This window comes from Equus przewalskii, chromosome 7, assembly GCF_037783145.1.
Source record: "Equus przewalskii isolate Varuska chromosome 7, EquPr2, whole genome shotgun sequence".
Classification (NCBI taxonomy): Eukaryota; Metazoa; Chordata; class Mammalia; order Perissodactyla; family Equidae; genus Equus; species Equus przewalskii.
The window spans coordinates 15610146-15633509 of NC_091837.1; the positions used below are offsets into that span (position 1 = coordinate 15610146).

A 23364-nucleotide genomic window follows, 5' to 3' on the forward strand; every position below is an offset into this window, starting at 1 on the left:
GCCCCATTCAGCTGATGAGAACAGCTCTGACTCCAGAACATCCTGGTGTCTTCCAAGCGGGCGTCATGATCCCAGGCTCTCCTGGAGTGCTTGTTGATGAGCAAGAGGAAGCAAAAGCTCTGACCTGGGGACGCCACCAACCTGCCTAAACCAGGAGCCGTCACCGCTGCCTCTCCTCAGCCTCCCTTCAGGACCGAGTGGTTCAGAAGGGCTCAGTTTTACAGGCTCCTTAACACCTTCCAAACTCTGCATGCAGAATGGGTGGGTCAGGGGAATGGTCCTCAGCTCTGGGGGCAGCTGGAGCGGCCCTGTTCCCTTGCCCCACAGTACCACAGCATGGTCCCATTTTCAGTGTGTGCTGAGACGTGAGAAAGACCGAAGAACACAGCCCTGAATAAACCTCTGCAAGAGTTCCAGCGTCTCCTCCAAATGAGTGAATAAAATCAAAGCTTCCTCCAAGGGCATGTCCTGTTATTTTTACAAAGCTTTATTGAAACCTGTATGTCAAGGTGACAGTAATTCAGTGTTTTGAAAATAACAAAAGAGGGTACTCCGGACTCAGGTTTACCAAATAAATACCGGAAAGCAGGGAGCTTAGTCCCCCATCTCCCAGCAGGAACACAGAGCATGCCGACAGCTTCTGCTGACTCGGGGACAGGCACCTACGCTAACGGGCATGTCTGCAGCATCTCCCTGGAAACTAGGCCGAGTGTAAAGAGGTTCGCTTTGGTCCAAAGGATGTTTTCCCGACACAAATTTAGAAGGCTGCTGTCAAGTTCTAAGTTCCTTCCAGAACAAGCAACAGCAACTGCTGCAGCCTGCTAGGAACAGAGGTCCTGAGCAAGGTGGCATGGGCTAGGGTGGGGTGCTTCTGCCAAGTTGTCAGGGTAACACCATCACCTCAGTATGCTCAGAATAAAAAGCTGCACAACCTTCCAGCGAACGGTGGTCAGTCCTCAGGATCACCCAGCTCGATGGAGAAGTCCGGCAGCAGTTTTCCGTCTGCTTCGAGAACAGATTATCGCTGAGCACAGGGCACATGATCTACAGTCTAGTCGGGGTGATGTAAAAATTGCCTTAAGGCTGTATAGTCAGCCACCTCTGGTTAAAAAAAAAAGTACTTAGTGCACATTTAATGTAAGAAACAATTGTAAAACTTCATCTGAAAATCAGATGGGTTCTAATTTCTATAGAAATTATACCTCCCTGGAGCAGAGAAGGGGAGACAATCTATTGCTTTGATTTCAAAGGACCGGCAAGACCAACACTGTACTTGCTGTTAGCTCCAGTCAGGCCTCAACAGGGTCAATGCATGGCCTTAAAAATGCACATATGATTAGAAATTTCGTGTGGCCTCGGTCACTGCTTCCCAGATTTTTTACTAGCAAAGTAGTCAGTGTTTATTTTTGGCTTAGGAAAAATCTCTGTGACCAGTTGAGAGGCTGTCCTTTTAGAACCACAGCTGCCCTCACGCACTGCGGTGTGGGGCTGCAGGCCTTCCGCCTTCCCCGACTCCGTTCTCGGCCTCGATGAGCCCCGAGCTCACACTCACTGGGTGCTAAGAGAACCGTTCCAGACCGAGGTGCTTCAGGAGCTGCTGTACCCGGAACAAACCTTCCAGCAGGACTGGGCAGGTATGAAATGTCTTATAAAGAGTGTGAAATGAGAAATTTACAGTCCATTCTCTCTAGTGGAAAACATGCACACGTGGAGCCTGGTGGTACAAACTGTTCCCTGGGGCCCACCGTCGCCTCCCAGCTCTTCATATGGGTTTGTATAACAAGGTGGTGACGTACTTTTTCTTGTACCGGTGAGTTGCGCTGAGCACCATCACTCCATCCTGAGGAAGAGGGTGGAAATGATCAAAGGCAGGACTAAGATGGGGGCTCAAACCTGAATGCATGAGAATCATCAAGGGTGCTTAATACAAACACAGAGTGCTGGGCCCGCCTTCAGAACAGGAGCCTGTGAGTGTGCATCAGGTCCTGGACGCTGCCCTTTAGAAAAGTATTCCAGATAATTCTGTTGCTAGGGGGCGTCAGGGCACACTTCAAGAAACAGCTCTAACATCGACAAACCTGTCATTACCTTGATAGAAAGCGCATAAAGGTGGTTCAGCATGACGTGGTTGGGCTCAGGGAGCAAAGCTGGATCACACTGTAGGGGAACAAAAGCACACGTGAGCATTGAGGATTGGGAAGTCAAGAAGATTCTCCCCTTTATTTCACAGCACCAGGTATCAGAGGAAAGGAAGCAGGCTCTCACCCCTTCTTCCTAAACCAGGCAGCGAAAGGGCTTGTCCAAGAAGACAGGTGAGGTGAGGGGATCGTGCCTCATTATCCAACTAACAGGAGCTTCCTGTGTGCCTGCTGGGCACAATGGTGTGTGTCTCTGGTCAGGCTTTCCCTTTGCGTCTAAAGTGGGGGCCATGGCCCTGTCCTCTTACTGAAGGAGGGGCAGGAAGAAAGAGCTGTCCAATGAATGCACTTTCAGAGAAAGCAGGAAGATACAATTTATACTAAACGCTCCTGAGTAGTGGATTGCAAAACTCCTGTCTGTAAGATGCAGCCAGGGAGCCTGAAGAAGGAAATGGATAATTGGGGGAGGGGGAGAGGCGCAATCACTCTGTAAAAGCTCACACAGGACTGGCACTTATCTTCCTATTTTTTAAGAAAGGCCAGATATCTGGATTTTTTTCCAATGTACACTCCCCAATTTTATAAATGCTAATTCAAAAAAGGCGTAGGGCAAAAGCTGTCAGGCGTGTGCATGGGGGGGACTCTCGATGGAGCGGGAGGACCTAGTGCCCTGAGAATGGCGAGTCCCCGGGTAACACACCATGACCGCTGTAGGGGACGCCTGCACACGAGTGCATTCAGCTCCACATCTCAGCACACAGGCACCACTTCTCTGTGGAGTCCGGAGCAGCAGCACGATGACTTCACCACCTGTGCCTTTGAGGTGGTGGCTTGGACAAAGTGCAAGAACATCTAAGAATTATGCCGTGCATTCTGGAGCTGGGAGAACCAGGCAATCCAGGTTAAACGGAATGGAAAATTAACCACAAGGGGATAACGGGATGCTCTTCAGGATCCAGGAGGGTACACATTCTTTTCGAGAGTGATATCAATTTCTCAGAGGAAATGTGTGTTACCCAGATACCCTAAATTTTGATTCAGGAGCAGTGATGTTTCTGAAAGCAATTTGGTGATTCAAACTAGATTCCAAAATCTGGGCACCAGAGGAGAAATCTCATTACACAGCTTACTGGAAGGTTGGTTACGTTATTTTGTCACGAAACTTAAAAGGAATGGGGCTTGGGCTGAGGCAGAGTGAAATACAAGGAAGATAAATTCAGAAAGGCTTGTGGGACGGGGAGGCCACACCCACACTCGGGAACATCCTGCTATGTGGACCCTGGCAGTTAACACTGGTGGGCAACATGGAGCTTTTTCACGAGCTGTTTCGCAAGAGGTGGACTGAAGGAGGAGCATGGAGGGCGGTCCCGCAGACGCCTGTGCACTCACCGAAATCCCCGTGTCCTTGTTCAGGATGACCTGGAGCAGATGTGGGGGGAGGATGGGTGGGGCTTTAAACCGTTCTTCTGGTTTTGAGACGTAGGGCTCCTGATGGTAGGGTCCTGGTGGGGAACTGGACAGCTCTGTTGGGAGATGGTGAGAGGACATTTACTTTGAAAGTTAGCAGGTCTGGGGCAATCTCATTTAACTTATGGTATTGCCTCGTTCTCCTTGTCTCTTGTTCCCTCAACACAGATTTATATTCTCTTGGAGAATATACAGGCTCCAAGGGTGAAGAGCAGAGGCAATGAGAAATCCCTTCTGGAATGTGGCTGACTGGCATAAAATTCAGCAGCAAACTCAAGACGCCCTGGCGGAAGACAGAAGTTGTGGCAAAGTGTGTCTGGGTCAGACTAACAAGGAAGCTGCTCACAATAACCTAACCTCACATGCCACCGCAGAATAATGCTTCCTTCTCGCTTCAGGCCAGGCTGGCAAATACCGCAAAGAAGCTCAAGGCTTCAAGTGAGGCTTAAGTGGCTAAGCTCAAGTTACGAGCACTACCACCAGAATAAAACAGAAGATAAAGCAGCCTGTTTATACAGAGGCAGTGGTGAAAACAGGTTATACAAGGCACCGGCACGTTTCAAAACTAAAAAAAAAAAAAAATTGAAAAGCTGATCTCTAAAGGTTCTTTAACTTCATCACTCTCAGGTTCCTTTCAAATTCTTGAGTATCTCGATCATACAGATACATTAAGAAGCTTCCAAAAGCAGCTCACTTAGTGATGTTTGGCTAGCTGAAAGGGACTGAGCTGTTAACCAAGGGCACCTGGGATGAGCCTGGTCGCTAATCCTCGGGCTGTCCAGAATAAACCTGATAGGCCCTAGCTCTGCCAATTCCCTCCACGTCCATTTCTAGGGGACAGGCTCCCTTCACATGACCCAACCACATCAGAGCAGGAAACTGAGAAAAGCATTAAGTGCACAAGACGGAGCCATTAGGAGTCAATCCATATTTGGGGAAAGCGAGTATCTACATCGGACAAGTCTACAGCAAGCGGGAAGTTGCTTTAGCGGCAGCGAGGGGTCAGTTTTCCTTCCCCAGGTGATCTGTGCTGCTGCAGCTCAACTAAAAGCTTTGGTGTGAGGCCTAAAATTCCATGTATCGGCGAGTAGGGGCTATCTGGACATCTCCTCCAGCCTCCAATTCTCACCTATGTGAAAAGAAAGAATTTCTCTAAAAGATCAGTTAGCTTTCCAGATGGAAGAATGCTATCTTTGGATTTCCAATTCCTGCTCAACAACCTGACCTGTCAGCCACAGCAAGCCCACCACGGTCGATTTACCACTTTAATTTGTGAGCCAATAAGAATGAGAGACCCTGGTGGCAGAACCTCCAGGCCCAGCCAGGTGACAATGAAGACTCGTCCTGTAAACAGAACTGAATCCATTTTCTTAGACTGCCAGACACAGTCCTGGGACACCTTGTCACTGCCTCCCTCGGGGGTCTAGGAAGTGTTCAAACCCCCGCAAGGAGGGGCAGCTGGTGTTGACACTTCAGATCGTAACACATTCTTCCCCCTGAATTGTAACAATTATGTTTCCAGGGAGTTTCTTCCTGTGGGGTGTGGATGGAAGCAACTTATCGAAAGGTCGATGACTAGACAATTCTTGGAAGACGACACAGTTTTACTAGGATGGTACTGAGCAGACTGTGCTGGATGGCCTGTTTCCCGTGGTGAGCCTCTTTCTCCCCTGAAGGGATTCTGACAAGGTGCTAATGGACCACAAAAGTCACGGCCAAGGTCACCGAGTGTCCATTTATCACCCGTCAGGCTGAAATTCTCCAGGCACCTCGAGGGGACAGTGAGTGGGCAGAGAGCTGGCAGGCTTCCCCAGTGCTGGCTCATCCCTGACCCAGTGCAACTCTCGGAGCCTCTTGGGCCCTGGCCCTGGTACGAACTCAAGCTCTGGCTCTGTGTCCACTGTCTACTCTCTGTGGAGGCAGACCCACTGAAGACCAGGAACACGACTGACAGCTCCCTTGGAGATAAATTTCAACAGCCTGACCTGACAGAGTTAGGAATTAGGCCCTTTACAGAGCTACAAACGTCCACCTCATTGGGCAGCTTGAGCTCAAGAGTGAGAGGCAAGAGAAACAAGAGTATTTCTAGACTGCACAGCCCCCACCTCTACACACGTGGTATAAAATAACTGTGTTCATACCAGACACATCGGAGCACTTTTGGGAATCCACCATTAAAGCATCAAACACTTCAAAGTCAGTTTTCTTCACTTGAATGATGTTGTTAACTGTGCCAAGCTGGCTGGTTACTATTGGCTGGGAAGAGACAGACAGGCAGAAATCACAACGTGGAAGGTCTCCGGAGTTCTTCTAGAGGATTTGGCATTCCTGGCTGGAAGGTCTCATCTCCTGGCTAGCCACCCTGCTCTTCTTGGTCAAGGGTGCCAACAGCCTGACAATTAGCACTGCATCTAGCTCAGCCACACACAGGGACTTTGAACAGCAGGACAAAGGGACGTGGCAACAATCCAGAAGGGAAGGTGATTTGTTGGGACTGTTGCAGTCAGAGGAGCAAGGGCAGGAGAAGAGTACCTCAGAAGGGTCGTGTGTCCACTGCCCATCCACGAGGAACTTGTACTGATGCTCCCCTTCGGGCAGATCCAGGATGGCGACAAAGTTATTGTGGCTGCAAGGAAAAAGGAAGCAGAGGATTTCAGCTGAGTGGGCGGCTCTCTGAGCTTACCTGCAAACCAGCCACGGAAGAAAACATTTCCATGTAAAACCAAGAGTTCTGCTGCAGAATCAACATTTCTAACCAATTTAGACAATTCAGTATAATGATCTCAATCTAGACAAGCTATGAGGAAGCAGCGAGGCAAGAGGTCTTCCTGAAAACTCACTCTGCTCAAATCCACGGAAGCCACATTCCTACCATGAAAACGTCAACAAATAGGCATTTGTCTTCCCAACCTGCATGCAAAATACCACCTGGCAGCCTGGATGCCAAGGAGACAGCAACACCAGATACAAACAGCTCTCTGCTCCCGGGTTCTACCCTCCGTCAGTTTGCCTTGGGCAGGAGAGGGGATCAATTTAATAAGATGCACAAACAGTTCCCTAAAGAAACTCGCAGAACCACTTAAGCAAGGTTCCAGGAAACCTCTTTCATTTGATTGTTTGGTTCCTCTGACTTGACCTGACTTGTAACTGTGCCGAGTGGCTTCCTCCTCCTCCGCTGTTACCGCTGGAAAAGCGGGCAGTCCCGACAGTAATGAGGCCGGGCCCAGCAGGGCGCCGTTTCTCCCTTCCGTTCATCAAGAGTACTCACTAGTGAAGAGGCTTTTTCACTGACACTTTGAGAAGGAGTCCCTGCTAGGCTTCGTGACAAAGTGTTTTACGATCGTCTTGCTAATGATGCCTACATAGCATGCACCTTTCAAACAAAAGTCACACAGAGTCAAAGTCAGAAGGAGCCTCAGAGACCACCTGGTCCGATATTCCTTTCTGAAGATCGGGATCCTGAGGCTCAGGTGTTAATGACAGGTTAGCTGGGCCAAGGTGGCCTCAAATCCCAGTCTCGAAGACTCCCAGGCCACACCTCCTTCCACTGCTCTAGGAATCAATTTCTCTCTTTCTGAAGGAGAAGTTCTGCCTGGACAAACACAGCTGAATATCCGAAGTGAAAGATGTCTATGAAACAGAAATACTTGCAACCATGAGACATTTTCATCTAAGAAAAGCGTCCTCTAAACCTAGAGACTATTGGGTGTGGGATCTGAACCCTACAAATTATTAAGCAAGGTAATTTTTCCATTCAGCATCCACTGAATAAAAACATTCTCTTCTATTCCCCCCCAGAGACTATGTAGAAACAAGAGTATCGCTGGGTTAAGACAAACATGTACATGCTCGCCAAGCAATTACCTCCTTGTGAGGGGAAGTTTACTCCAGTTGTTGAAGGACCCAGATAAGTAAACTTCCTTTCCGCCCCCGGTCCATCGAAATACGGTTGGCCGAGCCTGGGCAGGAGCTTTATCATTCACTTCCAGGTCATGCTGCCAGGCCAGGAATTCCTCCTTCTCTGGAGCCTAGAAACAGAGCGGTTTACTCAGGGGCAGGAAGCCGTGAGTGAGTTCCCTACCACAGACAGTTACCCTAATAGGGACAATTCATTTTAAAGAGGCAGCTGTTATGACCTCGGTTCATATTTGGGCTCATTAACTTACTAGCTGTGCCTCAGTTTCCCCACTTGCAAAATGGAGATAAAAATAACCACTTCTTAAGCTTTTTGTGAAGCAGACAGCTCTGCATAGTGTGACACGTGCTAAGTGCTTAGTAATTATTAGCCCTTATTATTGTTAGTAAAGAAGTCTACATCACAATTCTGGGAGAAACTATAAAACTCATTGGGACGAAGGCTGCGATGAATCCAAGACTAGCTTAATCAGCATCATTTTTCTCCCATAATTAAGCAAGATTTGAAGTAATGGAAACTTATTAGGGACAATACCAGAGTTGTCAACTTGAAAACCGGCAAATCCAGACTCTGAGGAAGGGAAAAACTATTCACCGAGCGCCATCCAGGCACTGGGGAGAAAAAGACAGACAAGACAAAGACTGACTCTTGTCGTGGTAAACAGTAACTTTTAGTGCGGGAAGTGCTGTAAAACTGAGGCAGTCCAGAGTAAGAGGGAAATAAACACGTCTGACTCTGGGTGAAACCCATGTGGTTCTAGATCTTTTACATTTTTCCTAGTCAGAAGCCAAAGACTTGAGAAGAGCAGGAGTTGGAGGCTGAGAGAGACCATTAAAGGTGTCGAGCGAGCTTCTAGCACCTTCATTTCAAATACCAACCTGAGCTTTTCTTAAAAGGTGCCTTCACTCTAAGCTTTAACAAGATCTACAGATTAAAGAATGGCAGATTTTCCCGAACCACTTTCCACTGAGGACATGACAACTAACCACAGATCTGTGGCCTTTTTTTCGTTTTTGTATCTGGGGCATTCAAGCCAGTGTGTCTGCGGCATCATTTCAGTAACTTCTGAGGAACTGACAATGGACGCTGTTTAAAATCATTCTCCACGGATCATCTGTACGCTAAACGTTTCGTCTAAGAGTTATGGAACAGCAACAGAACAAACACTTCTTGAAGAAAATAGTTTCATTCTTATGGTGTCTTAAACAGCCGTCCTTGGCCAAAATTATTTCCGGGGGAAGGGATGCCAAATCATAGGAGAAACAGGATTCCAAAGTTCGCTTTGCACACCCTTTTTCAGAAATACAACAAATTCAGAAAGCCAGTTCCAGTCACAGCAGGCAGGGCCCAGGAAAAGCAGGTTCTTTATAGATTCAAAGCCAGGATCCAAGTGCGGATGTACTAACAACGTGATTGCCCAGTCCAACATGAGAAAAAACGAGAGTGAAGCTGGAATGAGTTGCCAGGCAATTAGCCTAATGGATAATGATGATTAATATGCAACTGGATACTAACACAGAGTATGACTTAATATTTTAAATAGACCAAAGCAAACATTTTTGAGGCCAAAGTTGGGTGGGTGGGGGAGCACCTTCATTTTTCCAAAACCTACTTTGTTCACTGTCCTTTAAGGAATTAGTTCTTCATTTTTCAGGAGCTATCACACACCTATCAGTTGCCAGAATCACTACGTGTCCTTGGACCAGGCCCTGCAGCTGGAAACAGACCCCATCAGGTGGGTAGCAGGAATGTGGCTGAAACAGGAGTCAATAACCATCCTCGGAGTTTCTGAGGAACAAAGCAGACCGCGGCAGGAAGTCCAAATTTGGCCTGCAAAATGTTTGCTTTGGCTTGTTTAAAATATTAAGTCATATTTAAACAACCGGGGGGCAGGCGAGCTGAATGGCAGCTGGCTGCCTCCTTCAGAGTGACACTTCACTCATACACTGAGCTCCAGAAGTCGATCACTTTTCTACGCCCGCTCTCAAGGAGCAGGGCGAGCCAAAAGTTTTAGGGGGAACTAAGCAGCTCTGGCAACTGCAGTCAGCTGTTCCACTCTTTCAGCGTAGTGTGCGCGCTGCTTTATCTCCAAAATTGACCATAAACTGCAAAACCAACTACTACAAAAAGCGCCAGTCTGCGTAAAGGTGAGGGACGACTCCTCAGAGCCGTGCAATTAATTACACCGAAGAGAATGGCAGAGGCTGGGGCTCAATTACTGCTAACTCGACCATCTTAATTAATTAAGAATTCGAAACGCTGTCCCAGAGCTGTTTTCTCCTTAATGATGTTCAAAGAAGTGAGTTCCTCCTCCTCCCTCGGGGCGCCTTTCTCAGATCGGTAATTAGATACAGGTTCTCGGACTGCCAAGCGGGGTCTTACAGGGTTTTTAAGTGCCCGGGGTCAAGCATCGCCTCCCTCCCGCTCGCGATGATGAATTTTAGAGGGGACTTGGCGGGGAATCTAGTAGAGGGGTCCTCCCCTCAACAGAAGTCAAGGGGACTCGATTCCCCCGCCCCCTCTCACCTTCATTTCCTCGGAGTGGAAGAGGTCGGCGTCCTCGGGGCTGTCCATGAGGATCTTGGGCCTGTCCCCGTCCTTGGCGCCCCCCGAGCTGTCCCTTCGGGGCGTCTTATGGCCGTGCCGCTCCAGCGCGGCGCGCTCGCTGCTCGTGTTGCCCATGGCGGGGGTCTGCGGGGACTCCGGGAAAGGACAGGGGACTCCTGGAGTCAGGGGGTCACCAGGACCCTAGGGAAAGAGTCGGAGAACCGGGTAGCACACCCCTCGGGCTAGTGTTCGGGGCCGGGCTGGCGCCAGGTCAGCAGGCTGGTGAAGTATCACAGTCCCGCTTTACCTGCTCCGGCAGCCACGGCGCCAAATTGGGGAGCGCGAAGATACCCCGACCCTTTCCCAACAACACCCCGACGTCCTAGCAACTTCCGCTTCCGGCACTTCCGCAAGCCGGCGGGGCCCACACGGTGGGGGTGGCTGCGGCCCGCGAAGCGCGCGAGGCTAACTCGAGCTCACTTCCGCTTCCGGGCCGGGTCGGCGCAGTCGTAAGCGTCCCGAGGCGGCCTCCGTGGGCCGCGGAGTGCGCAGTCGCAGTCGGCGTCTCCGACTGGCCTTGGACGAGGCCGCTGAAGGCCGGCAGGGGGCGCACCAGCGCGCCGGCGCTCCGGGCCGCAGGCCCCGTGCAAAATTGAGTGATGCTATTAGATAATTTAGTAATCTTTGCCTGCTTCAGTTGATTCTACACTCTACAGCCAAAGAGGTCGTTCTAAAGGGCAACTCTAATTGGGAGACTTCTCTTCCTAAAGACTTTTAATGCGCTAGCTCGCACGCCTTTGAATGCCTTAGAATTACCTGGAGTGCCTGTTTAAAATTTAGATTCCCCCTGCCCTAATCCCCGGAAATTATGATTCCGAAGCTCTGGAGTAGGGTTTGCTTTTTAATAAGCACTCCAGGTGATTCTGATGCAGGTAGTCTTGCAGGTGTCTGAGAAAATGACAGACCATAAGATCTCTGGAAATTTCTCATGCCTAGTAGCTTGGGGGTTGTAAAACCCTGGAGTCGGCCGTGTTATTTTTAAAAAATTGAATGCACAGCCTTTTGATAGGTAATTTTGCGAGATATTTTGTAAACACTTTTGATACATCATTCTGCATAAAATGCATTTATTTATTAGCACGCGTCATTTACTGTGGCCAGTGCTTCAGCAAGGTCTATGTACACCTATGGTGCTAAAATAGTCTAATCTCAATGTCAGTCGCTGTTAGGGTTTTGTTGTTGTTGTTGTGTGTGTGTTTTCTTTTTTTTCATGTGAATATCTCAAAATGCTTTGCATTTACTGGGTCTGGTCGTGTGTTTTGTCCACTGAACAAACATTTATTTAGTACCTACAAAGTGGCAGACATTGTGCTAAGCAAGTAAATGGGAGACACAGATGACTAAGATATGATCTCCTGGAGGGAATTCGGCAGTTATATCAAAATAAAAAATGCATCCACATTTTGGCTCACAATTTTACTTCTAGGAAACTTCTACAAAAATACACACATGAAAATTGTATGCAGGCGTGCTCATTTGCAGCATTGTCTCTAATGCCATAAAATGTTAATTCTAAGATGCATGTTTTATTTCACATTTTAATCTCTCTGAAACTGGGTGCTTCTTACAGTCCATAGAATCTTAGATTTGATAAAATAAGGAAACAAAAAACTGCAAAATCTTAAAAAGTTTGTCAGTAGGAGAATGGCTAAATGAATTAAATACATTCATTTTATAGAACAGGGAGCAACTTTTAAAAAGGAGGACATGGAATTATGTGGGTAACTATGGAGAAGCATCTATTACATACCAAATCCCCAAAGCAAGTGGCAGAATGATAGAGATTAAGTGCATGAGCTCTGAAGCTGGCCTGCCTGGGTTCAAATTCTGGTGTTACCATTTAGTAACTGTCACCTTGGTTTCCTCTTTTGTGAAATGAGGAATAAAAATAACACCTACTTTCTAGGCTCTTTTTGTGAATTAATTGAGAACATGCAGGAAAAGTGCCTAGCATAGCACCTGACTCTCGGTAAGCATTCAATAAATGTTAGCTCTTTTATTGGCATCATTAGGCTTGCAAATGGAAAGTTCTGGAAAGATATACAACACACTGTTAATAGTGGTCCCCTCTGGGGAGAGAAATGGGATTGCAAACAAGAGTAGACAGAAAGGGGACTTTCGCTTTTTAGTTTATTGTTTGAAAATTTTTCTGCTGCAAGGATGTACTATTTTGTAATTTGAAAACAATTTTTAAAAGACAAAAACAAATAAAATACGGTTCCAGCCCCAGAGGAATTTATAGAGTAGAGGTGGGAACAGATTCGTGAAAAGACAACAATACATGCAGGCAAGGGGTTCTATGGAAGACCAGAAGGGACTTAAGCCAGGCCAGTGGCTAACCCAGAATGCATTCTTTGAGCTGTTTTTCTTGCTCACAATAGGCGGTGAGGAAGCCATGGACATGAAGATGTTGAGTTTTGGGTTCTCTCCCAGACAACTTGAGAGATAAGGAAGACCACATGAGCTGTGGACCCCTAATCTGAGGCGTGCAGATGCTTTTGGGCATGAAGAAAGTTTTAAGACTTCTGCTCTGGTTAGGACAAGATAAGTGATATCCTGAGGATGGTTTCAATGGTTTTCAGCCAATGAGACAACCCAGTAGCTGGAGTTGCACAGATGTGCCCTGCACAGGGGTGCCTACAAGAGGAGGCAAGTAGGTCCTGAGATTCCACCTACCTGGAGGAACAGGTGCCTTTTTCTAATTTGTACAAATACGCCATATGAACTAGCAGTGACCCTGGCCTCTCTCCAACAGAAACATCTTAGGATGAGAACCAGAGTTGGCTGTGTAAGATCTTTTCTTATGTAGGGTGTGTGCCACACAACACAATAGGGACAAACAATTGTATTCTGGGAAACCACACTGAAATTTCAGAAAGGATCATTTTAGCCTTTGTTGAGCTCGCTCTTTTTTTTTAAGTTTGTGTCTATTTGTTATTGCATCATGTGAAAGCAGATGGATTTACAGCAAATTTGGAGGATATGTTTGGGACAGTCTGGCTTATAACGTGACATTGTGTTCTCAAAATTGACTTTGGGGTGTATTCAGGGAGATCTCAAAGAGACTGGGTATAACACGGGGCCTGTGTAACTGCTGATGGGGGAATCTTGCCGTGTTGTATTAAGAATTGATGGACAGGGAAACTAACATTAGTATCAGCTATTGGCCCCATATTGAAAATCACAGGTGGGATAGACTCTTCAATTACACGTGTCTACTTGGACCCCAGCTGTGTCCCTCACGGGTCACTTGGTTACTTATGTCTATTTAACAACATTTAATGATTTTCCCAAACATCAGAAATGCCCCTTCTTTCCCTGATTCTCTGCTGGTGCAGGTGTCAGACCACTATGTTCCAGGGGCCAGGAGGAGGGGTAGGAGGGAAGGAAGGGATGTTCCAGGAAGTATAAATTTTAGGGCATTGCTGTGTCAGAGGCTTCATCTACTCGCTGGGCTCAGTCTGGAGTCAAGGCAAAGACAGATTATAAGCTATCATAAATTCTCCCCAAACAAACCAGGACAATTGCCAGGAGCCCATCCTAATCCTGCCTTCAAAACCCTAAGCCCAGAGAGAAACAGATTTTCAAGTCCTTAAAAGTCCTATCTAGAGTCAGATAAAATCTGATTTATCCTTTACCTGTGACTAAAAGGACTAAGGATAATGTTTTGGGGCTTCCTCCTGAGGACAGTTTGGAATCAGCATGACACTTATGGACCCACCAACATGTTGGTTTTACGTAAGGGGGAGTCTGAAGCTCAGAGGTCAAACCATTTGCAGAGGCCACTCAGATGATCACAGATTGTACTGCGACTGGACACTGGATCGCCTGGCTCATGGTCTGGTGACTTCCCACCAACCACATCATGGTCCCTCCTTCCACGTGACACCACTTTTCAGGTTGAATTAGAATCCTGCAATGACTCTCATCCAGGGTTTCTGGGAGTGTGATTCAGTCTAACCATAATGATGGAAAGTTTGACAATTTCTGGCAAAATTTAAAATTTTCTTTGATTCAAATATTCAAATATTTTACTTCTTTGATTCAAATATTCAAATATTTTACTTCTTAGGGATTTATCTTACAGATATACTCATGCACATGCAAAATGATGAATGGATAGAGTAATCCATTGCAACATTTACAAGAGGAAACTATTGGACACAGCCTATGAGTCCACTAACAGAGGACTGGTGAAATCAATCATAGCATATTCATAACGGCAAGCCATGAAGCCTTAAGAAACAAGGAAACTACATGCTGACATGGAGCAATCTCCAAGACATATCACTAAGGAGGACAAAAAGTAAGGTGCAGAAGAGGGCATCAAAGCATGCTAACATTTATGGGGAAGGAGAAAAAAGAATACACATGTATTTGCTGGTAGATGTATAGAAAATCTGAAGACTGCGTAGGAAACTGGAAATGTTGCCTGCTTCTAAGGAGGGCAACTGGGCTTCTGGGAGATTTTTCGCTTTATTGCATTGTATACTTTTTGAATTTAGTACCACGTGAAAGTTAACTATTTAAGAAATAAATGTAATTTTAAGAAAAAAGAGATGAGGAGAGTCCAGCTCTGGAAAAGGGATCTCTGCCTCATTTCTTACTGTACACTGTCCAGCATTGTGACCCTTCGATTGTCTTTTGTCTGTGAAATAGAGGAATAAACTCTTGACCCTCTTTCCTCACATCCCTTTCTAGGAAAATACGTCTGACTCAAGGCATGCTTGTTAAATGGTCACCTTCCAAGGGCTCCTGGGCAGGGGCATTTGTACAATAACTATAGGATCTTCCAGTGCAATTCCTCCAATTTTGACATTTGGGGGCTGAGGTTCCTGACTCAGTCAGTGGCTGGTGATGAGGTTAGAGCTGCTGAAGAGAAAAGCACCCCTTGTTATGGATTGAATGTTTGTGTCTCCCCGCAAATTCATATGTTGAAACCTGACCCCCAGTGGGACAGTATTTGGAGATAGGACCCTTAGGAGGTAATTAAGGTTGCATGAGGTCTTATGGGTGGGGCCCTGATCCGATAGGATTAGTGTCCTTATAAGAAGAGGAGAGATGTCAGATCTCTCTCTGTTTCTGCCTCTGATTTTCTCTCCCCACGCACACTCAGAGGAAAGGCCATGTGGGGACAAAGTTACCATCTGCAAGCCAGGAAGAGGGCTCTCACCAGAAAACAAACCCTGCCAGAACCTTGATCTTGGAATTTCTAGCCTCCGGAACTGTGGGAAAATGAATTTCTCTTGTTTAAGCCCCATAGTCTGTGGTATGTTTTTATGGCAGTCTGAGCTGACTAAGACAGACAACGTGTGTGAGCTGTTGGGATAGAGTTGTGAGCTTGCTTTCAGTTGGCCTATCTGGAGTTTCACCAGGCCTTCTGAAATTTGCCTGGCCGATGTAAATAACACTGAAATGGTTTGGCAGGCTTGTCCATCTTTTTACGCTAGATGTCCCTGTGTTCTCTCCCCACTGAGAGGCAAATGTCATTGTGACACAGAGACGGTCATTAGCACAGAGGTAAAATGAGTTTATTCGATGGTATTTAGCCTGCAAATATTTATGGAGAAATGATATATACCAGGCTTTGTTGCAGGTGCTGAGGATAAAGAAATCACAGACAGATAATGTTTATCCTTTTGCAAAGCTGAAGGGCCTCACGTGGCAGGCAGACATATAAAGAAGCAAACAGACAAATAAGCTGGATAATTTCAGAGTGATTACTACTATGAAAGGAACAGAATGGAGTTACGTGAGAGAGTGACAGGGGTACTACTTTAGATGAAGTGGTCGTGGAGGGCCTCCCTGAGGAGGTGACAGTTGAGCTGAGACCACAATGACAAGAAAGAGATGAGAGAGGAATTCAAAAGGAGCATTTCAGGCAGAGCGGAAAATGTATTTGCAAAGGCCCTGAGGTGAGTATGAGCTTCATGGGCTGGAGAAACACAGAGATGATTTGTATGGTGGCTGAAGTGTTTAGGAAGAAAGAGGAAAGACTTGATCCTTTGGGGACTTGCTGTCACAGTGAACATTTTGGATTTTATTCCAAGTCAATGCAAATTCATGGGAGGGTTTATGTATAGGAATAATATTGTCTGATTCATGTGATGGAAGTGATCGCTAGTTGCCCACAGTAGCCACTTGATCATAAATGTACACTGAATTCATTGACTCTCTTTCCTTTATGACTTCTTGGTGATCATCTCCCAAATAAATATCAGAATCACCTTCCAAGTAAATCACTTACACAAAAATCTTAGTTCAACCTCTTAGGTTACAGCTGAGGAGGTGAAATCCTCTGCAGAATTATAGGAGTAGTCAGTGGCTGTCAATCATCTTTAGGACCCTGTGTCCTGGTTTCCGGACCAGGGCACTGTGATATTTCTTCTTTATGATCTGACATACCATGGAGGCTTAAGAAAACAAGATTGGACCGCAACAGCACCATTCACAGTAGCCAAAATGTAGAAATAACACAAATTTCCATCAATGGATGAATGGATAAACAAACCGTGGAATATCCACACAATGCGACATTATTCAGCCATAAAAAGGAATGAAGTACTGATACATGCCACAGTGTGGATGAACCTCAAAAATATTATGTGAAGTGAAAGAAGGCAGCCACAAAAGGCCACATGTTGTATGATTCCACTAATGTGAAATATTCAGAATAGGTAAATCCATAGAAATAGAAAGCAGATTGGTGGCTGCCAGGCGCTGGAGGGAAGCGGGAATGGGGAAAGTCTGCTTAATGGCTACAAGATTTTCTTTCGGGGTGATGAATGTTCTAGAGCTTAATATAGATGGCGGTTGCAGGACACTGTGAAGGTACTAAATGCCACTGAATTGTACATTGTAAAATGGTTAATTTTATGTTATGTGAATTTCACCTCGATTGAAAAAATACAGGGCTGGGCCTAGGACAAATGGTAGAGATGTACGGTTTGTCCTTTTTCCAATTGATTTTATACACACTGTCTTGCAGGATGATCCCCCCACCCCAGGCCTCCTGAGCTGGGTCTCATGACACAGGTCACCCAGCCCATCAGGACCTAACCAGTTCATGACACCTGTTCCAGATAATATTTAATTTTTTAGAGGCCTTCAGTTTTCTAACTTCATTAATTCATTTCTTTATCAATAATTATGTATGGCACAACTACTAGCTGCCAGGCACTACGGTAGACGCTGGGGATCGAATGATGGGCAAAACCAGACTCAGATCTAGTAGGGAGGAGAGACATTAATCAAACAATCATCCAACAGTCATCTGTGACAAATGCTAGAAAGGGAAAATGTGACCTAGTGAGAGGGATGCGACCTAGTCAGGAAGTCAGGGAAGGCTTCCTGGAGAAAGTGACACGAGATTTGAAGACTGTAGGTATTAACTGTGAAAATTGTTTATCAATGCACCTGACATTGTGTATCAACTCATAATTCCTCCAAGAGTCCTTTGAGGGATCTATTATTATTATCACTTGTATTTTACAGATTAAGAAACTGAAGCTCAGAGAGGTGAAGTGACTTGCTCAAGGTCACACAGCTTGGAAGTCGTCAAACCAGTATTCAAATGCAGGCAACCAGGCTGATGTAGACATTTAGGCATCATGGACAGATCATTGGGTAAGGGGTAAGATCATTTGGGTCAGGCCAATGAGTCAGGCTGATCAAGATTATAAATGTAAACTGGAATGGTCATTTAGCCAAGGAGATCAAATTAGGTGTTTTTTTGTTTTTGTTTTGTTTTTTAACATCTATTGACTTTTATAACTACAAATCTATGTTTATTGTTGTTACCAAACTCATTAATGTCTGAAAGTTGGAGGCTATGAATTGCTTGATGTAAGAAACAATCAAGAAAGTGGGATCAATTATTAAATAGTGAATAAGGTTAACTCCAATGAGTGATCGTGGCAGGCAATGCCCCCCTGTGTCCCCTAGGTGGCAATAAAGAGCAATGAGAAATATTCACACGGTCTTCCAAAAAATTAAATGTCTGTATTTTTAAGTATGAAAAAACACGGTAAAAACCTCAGGTATAGGAAGTATGTATTGAACAAAAAACAAGTCCTCCTCACACCTTCTCCTAGATCCCTATTTCCTTTCCCCCAAAATAACCTGCTGAGAGTTTCTTGTATACTTTTTGAGGACATATTTTGTGATAATTGCATAATTTTTCCAGAAAAAGCATTTGTTTATCTCTCTGTCCTTTAAAAAAGTGACACAATTGGGACTTTTCCCCGCCTTAGTGTATCTTTCCACGTCAGCACATACAGATTGCCCTCATTTTTTAAATGGCTGCAGATTCCGTCGCAATAATGGTTACTATTTATAGAGCGCTCACTGGCTACCTGGCAATGTCCTAAGCTCTTTCCTGGTTTTAACCCATTTAATCCTCCCAAAGCCCTAAGAGGTGCATTCTATTTTTATCTGCACTTTACGTATGAGAAAACTAAGGCACAAGCGCGGAAGTAACTTGTCCAGCATCACAAAGCCCGTAAGTGGTGGAGCCAGGATTTAGATGCAGGAAACTTGACTCCTAAGTCTAATCTCTTAATGTTTATGCCAAACTACTGTAGCATGGATGTACCATAATTGACTTCACCGATCTCTATTTTCTCAATACTCTTTAAAAAATTATCTTTTTTTAAATTGCGCTAAAAAATACTTTGTAAAACGTACCCAGGATTTTGGTTTTATTCATGTATGGTAAGGCAACTGATTATATGGCAATTGCCATTGAAAAGACAGTTTATTACTCTCAGCTCCCAAGAGGAGGGGGGGTACGCTATGCCACCTGGGCCACAAGAGAGAACCCTGAGGTTGGTCGCAGGTGGAGAGAGCGAGGAAAAACCACGTGTGAAAAGCCCTAATTGTGGTTTCTGAGAGAAGGAATGGGCAAGGCAAGGTAAACCACTGAGAAGGGTTAGGATTGGATGGTTCGAATAATTTTGGTGGCCCTGGGCGATAAGGGTGGTCTCTAGTTGTCCGGTACCTGCTCCTGGGATGAGTAGGGCAGAGGAATCTTGCCTCCTGGAGTGTAAAAGCCAGAGAGAGGAGGCGGTTCAGAGCACGGGCTCTAGACTGGCTGGTTTGCATATTCCAGGCAAGTCGTTTACTATCGCTAGGAATTAGTTAACCTTGAGAGCGGCAGTCTCTCCTTGGTCACTGAGGCCCAAGATGTCAAAGCATCATAAAACATGGAAATAAAAAACATGATTAATATACATATGTAACATAAAATTTATCATTTTAACCATTTTTTTAAAAAGATTGGCACCTGAGCTAACGTTCGCTGCCAATCTTCTTTTTATTTTCTTCTCCTCCCTAAAGCCCCCCAGTACATAGTTGTATATTCTAGTTGTAGGTCCTTCTGGCTGTGCTATGTGGGACGCCACCTCAGCATGGCCTGATGAGCGGTGCCATGTCCACACCCAGGATCCAAACCGGCGCAATCCTGGGCCGCCAAAGCAGAGTGCGCGAACTTAACCACTCGGCCATGGGGCCAGCCCCTTAACCATTTTTAAGTACAGTTCAATGGCATCAAATACATTCATGTTGTTGTGCAGGCATCACCACCACCCGTCTCCAGAACTCTTTTCATCTTGCAAAACTGGAACTCTATACCTAGTAAACAATAACTCCCAATTTCCTCTTCCCTGAAGCCCCTGGCAACCACCATTCTACTTTCTGTCTCTATGAATTTGACTCCTCTAAGTACCTCATATGAGTGCAATCATGGTATTTGTCTTTTTGTGACTGGCTCATTTCACTTAAACATAATACCTTCAAGGTTCATCCATGTTGTAGCATGTGTCAGAATTTCCTTCCTTTCTAAGGCTGGAGAATATTCCACTATGCGTATATACTACATTTTGTTTATCCTTTCATCTGCTGATGGGCGCTTGTGTTGCTTCCACCTTTTGGCTGTTGTAAATAATGCTGTTATGAACACGGGTGTACAAATATCTCTTTGAGTCCCTGCTTTCAACTCTTTTTGGCATATACCCAGAAGTGGCATTGCTGGATCATATTGTAGTTCTATTTTTAATCTTTTGAGGAATTGCCGTACTATTTTTATTATGGCCGCACCAGTTTATATCCCCACCAGCAGTGTACAATGGTTCCAGTTTCTCCACATCCTCCTCCATTTTCTTCAGAAATTTTATCATTTTAGGTTTTACATTGAAATCTATGATCCATTTTGAGTCAATTTATATGTATGATGTGAGGTATGGGTTAAGGTTCATTTTTTGGCATGGGATGTCCAATTGTTCTAGCACCATCTACTGATAACACTATTCTTTCCCCGTTGAATTGCTTTTGACCTCTGTCAAAAATTAACTGGCCATATTTGTGGAGGTCTATATTTGGACTTTATTATGTTCCATTCATCTGTGTGCCTCTCTTATCACCAATGTCACATTTCTTGGTAACTATAGCTTTAGCGTAAGTCTTGAAATCAGGCAATGTGAGTTCTCCAACTTGCTCTTCGTTTTCAAAATTGTTTCAGCGACTCCAGGTCTTTTCCCTTTAAACATAAGTTTTAGACTCAGCTTATCAGTTTCTGCAAAAAGTCCGGTGGAGGTTTTCCTTAGGATTATGGTCTCTTATATTTATCCACATATTTAACATTGCCAGTACTTTTTGTTTTTTTTTTTCCTGTAGATATAATTTCCATCTGATTTTAGTCCTCTTCATCCCAAAGGACTTCCTTTAGCATTTCTTGTACTGCAGATCTGCTGCCTACCAACTCTCTAAGCTTTGGTTTAGCTGAAAATGTTTTCATTTCACTTTCATTTTTGAAGGATATTTTCCCTGTAGCTTGACAGTTGTTTTTCTATCTTTCATCACTTTAAAGTTGTCATTCCACTGTACTCCGTATTCCATTGCTCCTGATGAGAAGTCAATTATTTTTACCATTGTTTGTGTATATGTAATGCATCTTTTTTTCCTCTGGCTGTTTTTAGAATCTTTTTTCTTTTTCTTTGGTTTCCAGTAGTTTGCCTACGTGTGTTTTCCTTTGAATTTGCCCTGATTAGGACTTTTTGAGTTTCTCAAATGTGTGGGCTGATATTTTAAATAAAATTTGGAAAAATTTAAATCAATATTTCTTAAAATTTTTCTTTAATGCTCCATTCTCTGTCTCCGATTTTGAGAATCCAGTTACATATATGGTACGATACTTGATACTCTCCTACAAGTATCTAAAGCTCTATTTTGTTTTTAAATAGTTTTTCTTGCTCTGCTTCAGTTTGAATGATTTTAATGACCTGTCTTCAAGTTCACTTATCCTTTCTTCTGCATTGTCCAATATGTCCACACAGAGAATTTATTTTAGAATGTGTTTTAGTTCTAGAATTTCTAGTTTTTCTTAGTTTCCAAATCTCTCCTGAAATTCTCCATCTCTTCACTCATTATGTTACTATTTTCCTCTAGATTCTTGAATGGCTATTTTAAAGTAGCTACCTACTTATTTCAACATCTGCATAATCTTTGAGGCTGTTTCTATTAACTGTTTTTTTCTCTTGATGATAACACTTTCCTGCTTCTTCATGTTTAATAATTTTTAAATTTTATACTGAATATTGTAGATGATATATTGCAGAGACCTTGGATTCTGTTATCTTCCTCAGAAAAGTATTGGATTTTATTTTACCTGGCCGTTAAATTACTGGTGACTCATCTTTATCCTATGGAGACATGGTTTTAGGCTTCTTTTGGGTGGGTCTATTTTGGTTTTGCACCCTCTAGATGTTAGGCCTTGGATGTGCTCTTTACTACTAATGTGTGACTCCTCTGGGGTTTCAACAGGAAGACTGAGGGGTTACCAAGCTCCTCCAATTTGGTGGAGCTTGAACTCCAAACTTTGCTTCCCCAGTATTGATCAGTTGCTGAAATCTCTGCTCAGCTCTTTTAGCCTTCCAGATTTTTTTTTTTTTTTCCTGCTGGCCTCCATATATTCAGTTCAGGAGTCAGCCAAAGATTTGAAGAGAGTTTGTATTCAGATTTTTGGGCCCCTTCTCAAAGCCTCTATCTTTTTTGGGATTTCTCCCGTCAATTTCCAGCCACCCTGGGAATGCCAAACCCCAACCTGTGATTCCTCAGCACAATAAGACTATTGCTTTCTTCCTAAACTTTATTCTCTGTGTGCTATGCAGACTTGGAGACTCTTCAAAGGAAAATCCAGGTAAATATGGATTCAAGGATTCTATCTTCATTCAAGAATTCCAACCCCTCCAGTTTTTGCCTGCTACTGGTTGTTCTCAAGAGGTTTCCATTTTTGAGTATGTAGCTGTTATTCACAGGAGAGTTAGTCCAATATAAGTTACTCGACCATTACTGGAAGCCAGAAGCCTAATCAATCTTTATTGATGGACATTTTTGTTTTTCGTTTTGGACTTTCACCAATAACACTGCCCTTGTATACCCATATGACCTACCAATTCACACACCCTAGTGTAGTTTTGTGAGTAAAATTGTGGGAATAATTCCCAACAAAAGTATAATTAGATCTAAGAGTACATACCATTAAAAATTTGCTAGAAATTGTCAAATTTGTCTCCAAAAATGTTGCAGTAGCTATGTTTGGGATGATTGTTTCTCATACGCTCTTCAACACTGAGCATTTTTAAACTTTTAATTTTTTTGGCAGTCTGACAAGTAAAAATGGTATCTCATTGTTTTTCTATGCACATGTTGATTTATGAATGAGGTAGACCAAATTTGCATTATTGGTCATTCTACTTATACTTTACCTGGGTATAATAAAAATCTCATTTCTTATAATAATGAAGTTAATAAAAGCTAATATTTACTGACTATTCCAGAGGCAGGTCCTGACTGGACAATCCCACTCCTCTTGCTACAGTAGTTGTTTCAGGGATGGGCATGTAACCCAGGCCTATGCACATGCCAGCCTGGATTCAGGCATGGTTTAATGACCCAAGTGTTACAGTGAGGATGAAGAGTGGGGCTTTTGTCTGATGGTTTGGGGTAGAGAGGCCTTCCTTCTCTCAGGACATTGACGAGGAAGTTTTCAGCTTAAGGCACTCCTCCTATGAGAGAAGCCGGTTTGAGAACAAAGAGTATATGCAAAGGAGAACAGAACTTAGAGAATCAAAGAGAAGCAGAGCCGTAGTCTGCTGACTTTGTGATCCACTGGATCAAATGGACAACCTTGAAGTTTGTCCTCTGTCTGAAGTTTCTCGTTATGAGAGCCAGTAACTTCTC

At 44.5% G+C, this 23364-nt stretch overlaps 1 protein-coding gene across 1 annotated transcript; it reads right to left on the reverse strand.

Moving 5' to 3' along the window:
• Nucleotides 1–466: 466 nt before the first annotated feature.
• PRKAB1 (protein kinase AMP-activated non-catalytic subunit beta 1) lies at nt 467–10579 on the reverse strand. Its single transcript, XM_070627119.1, has 8 exons — nt 10376–10579; nt 10048–10269; nt 7470–7633; nt 6138–6231; nt 5747–5861; nt 3528–3661; nt 2089–2157; nt 467–1840 (listed from the first exon to the last, which is right to left on the reverse strand). The coding sequence occupies exons 2-8, from the start codon at nt 10201–10203 to the stop codon at nt 1763–1765; spliced, it is 810 nt and encodes a 269-aa protein (XP_070483220.1). The 5' UTR covers nt 10204–10269; nt 10376–10579; the 3' UTR covers nt 467–1762.
• Between the last annotated feature and the right edge of the window lie 12785 nt (nt 10580–23364).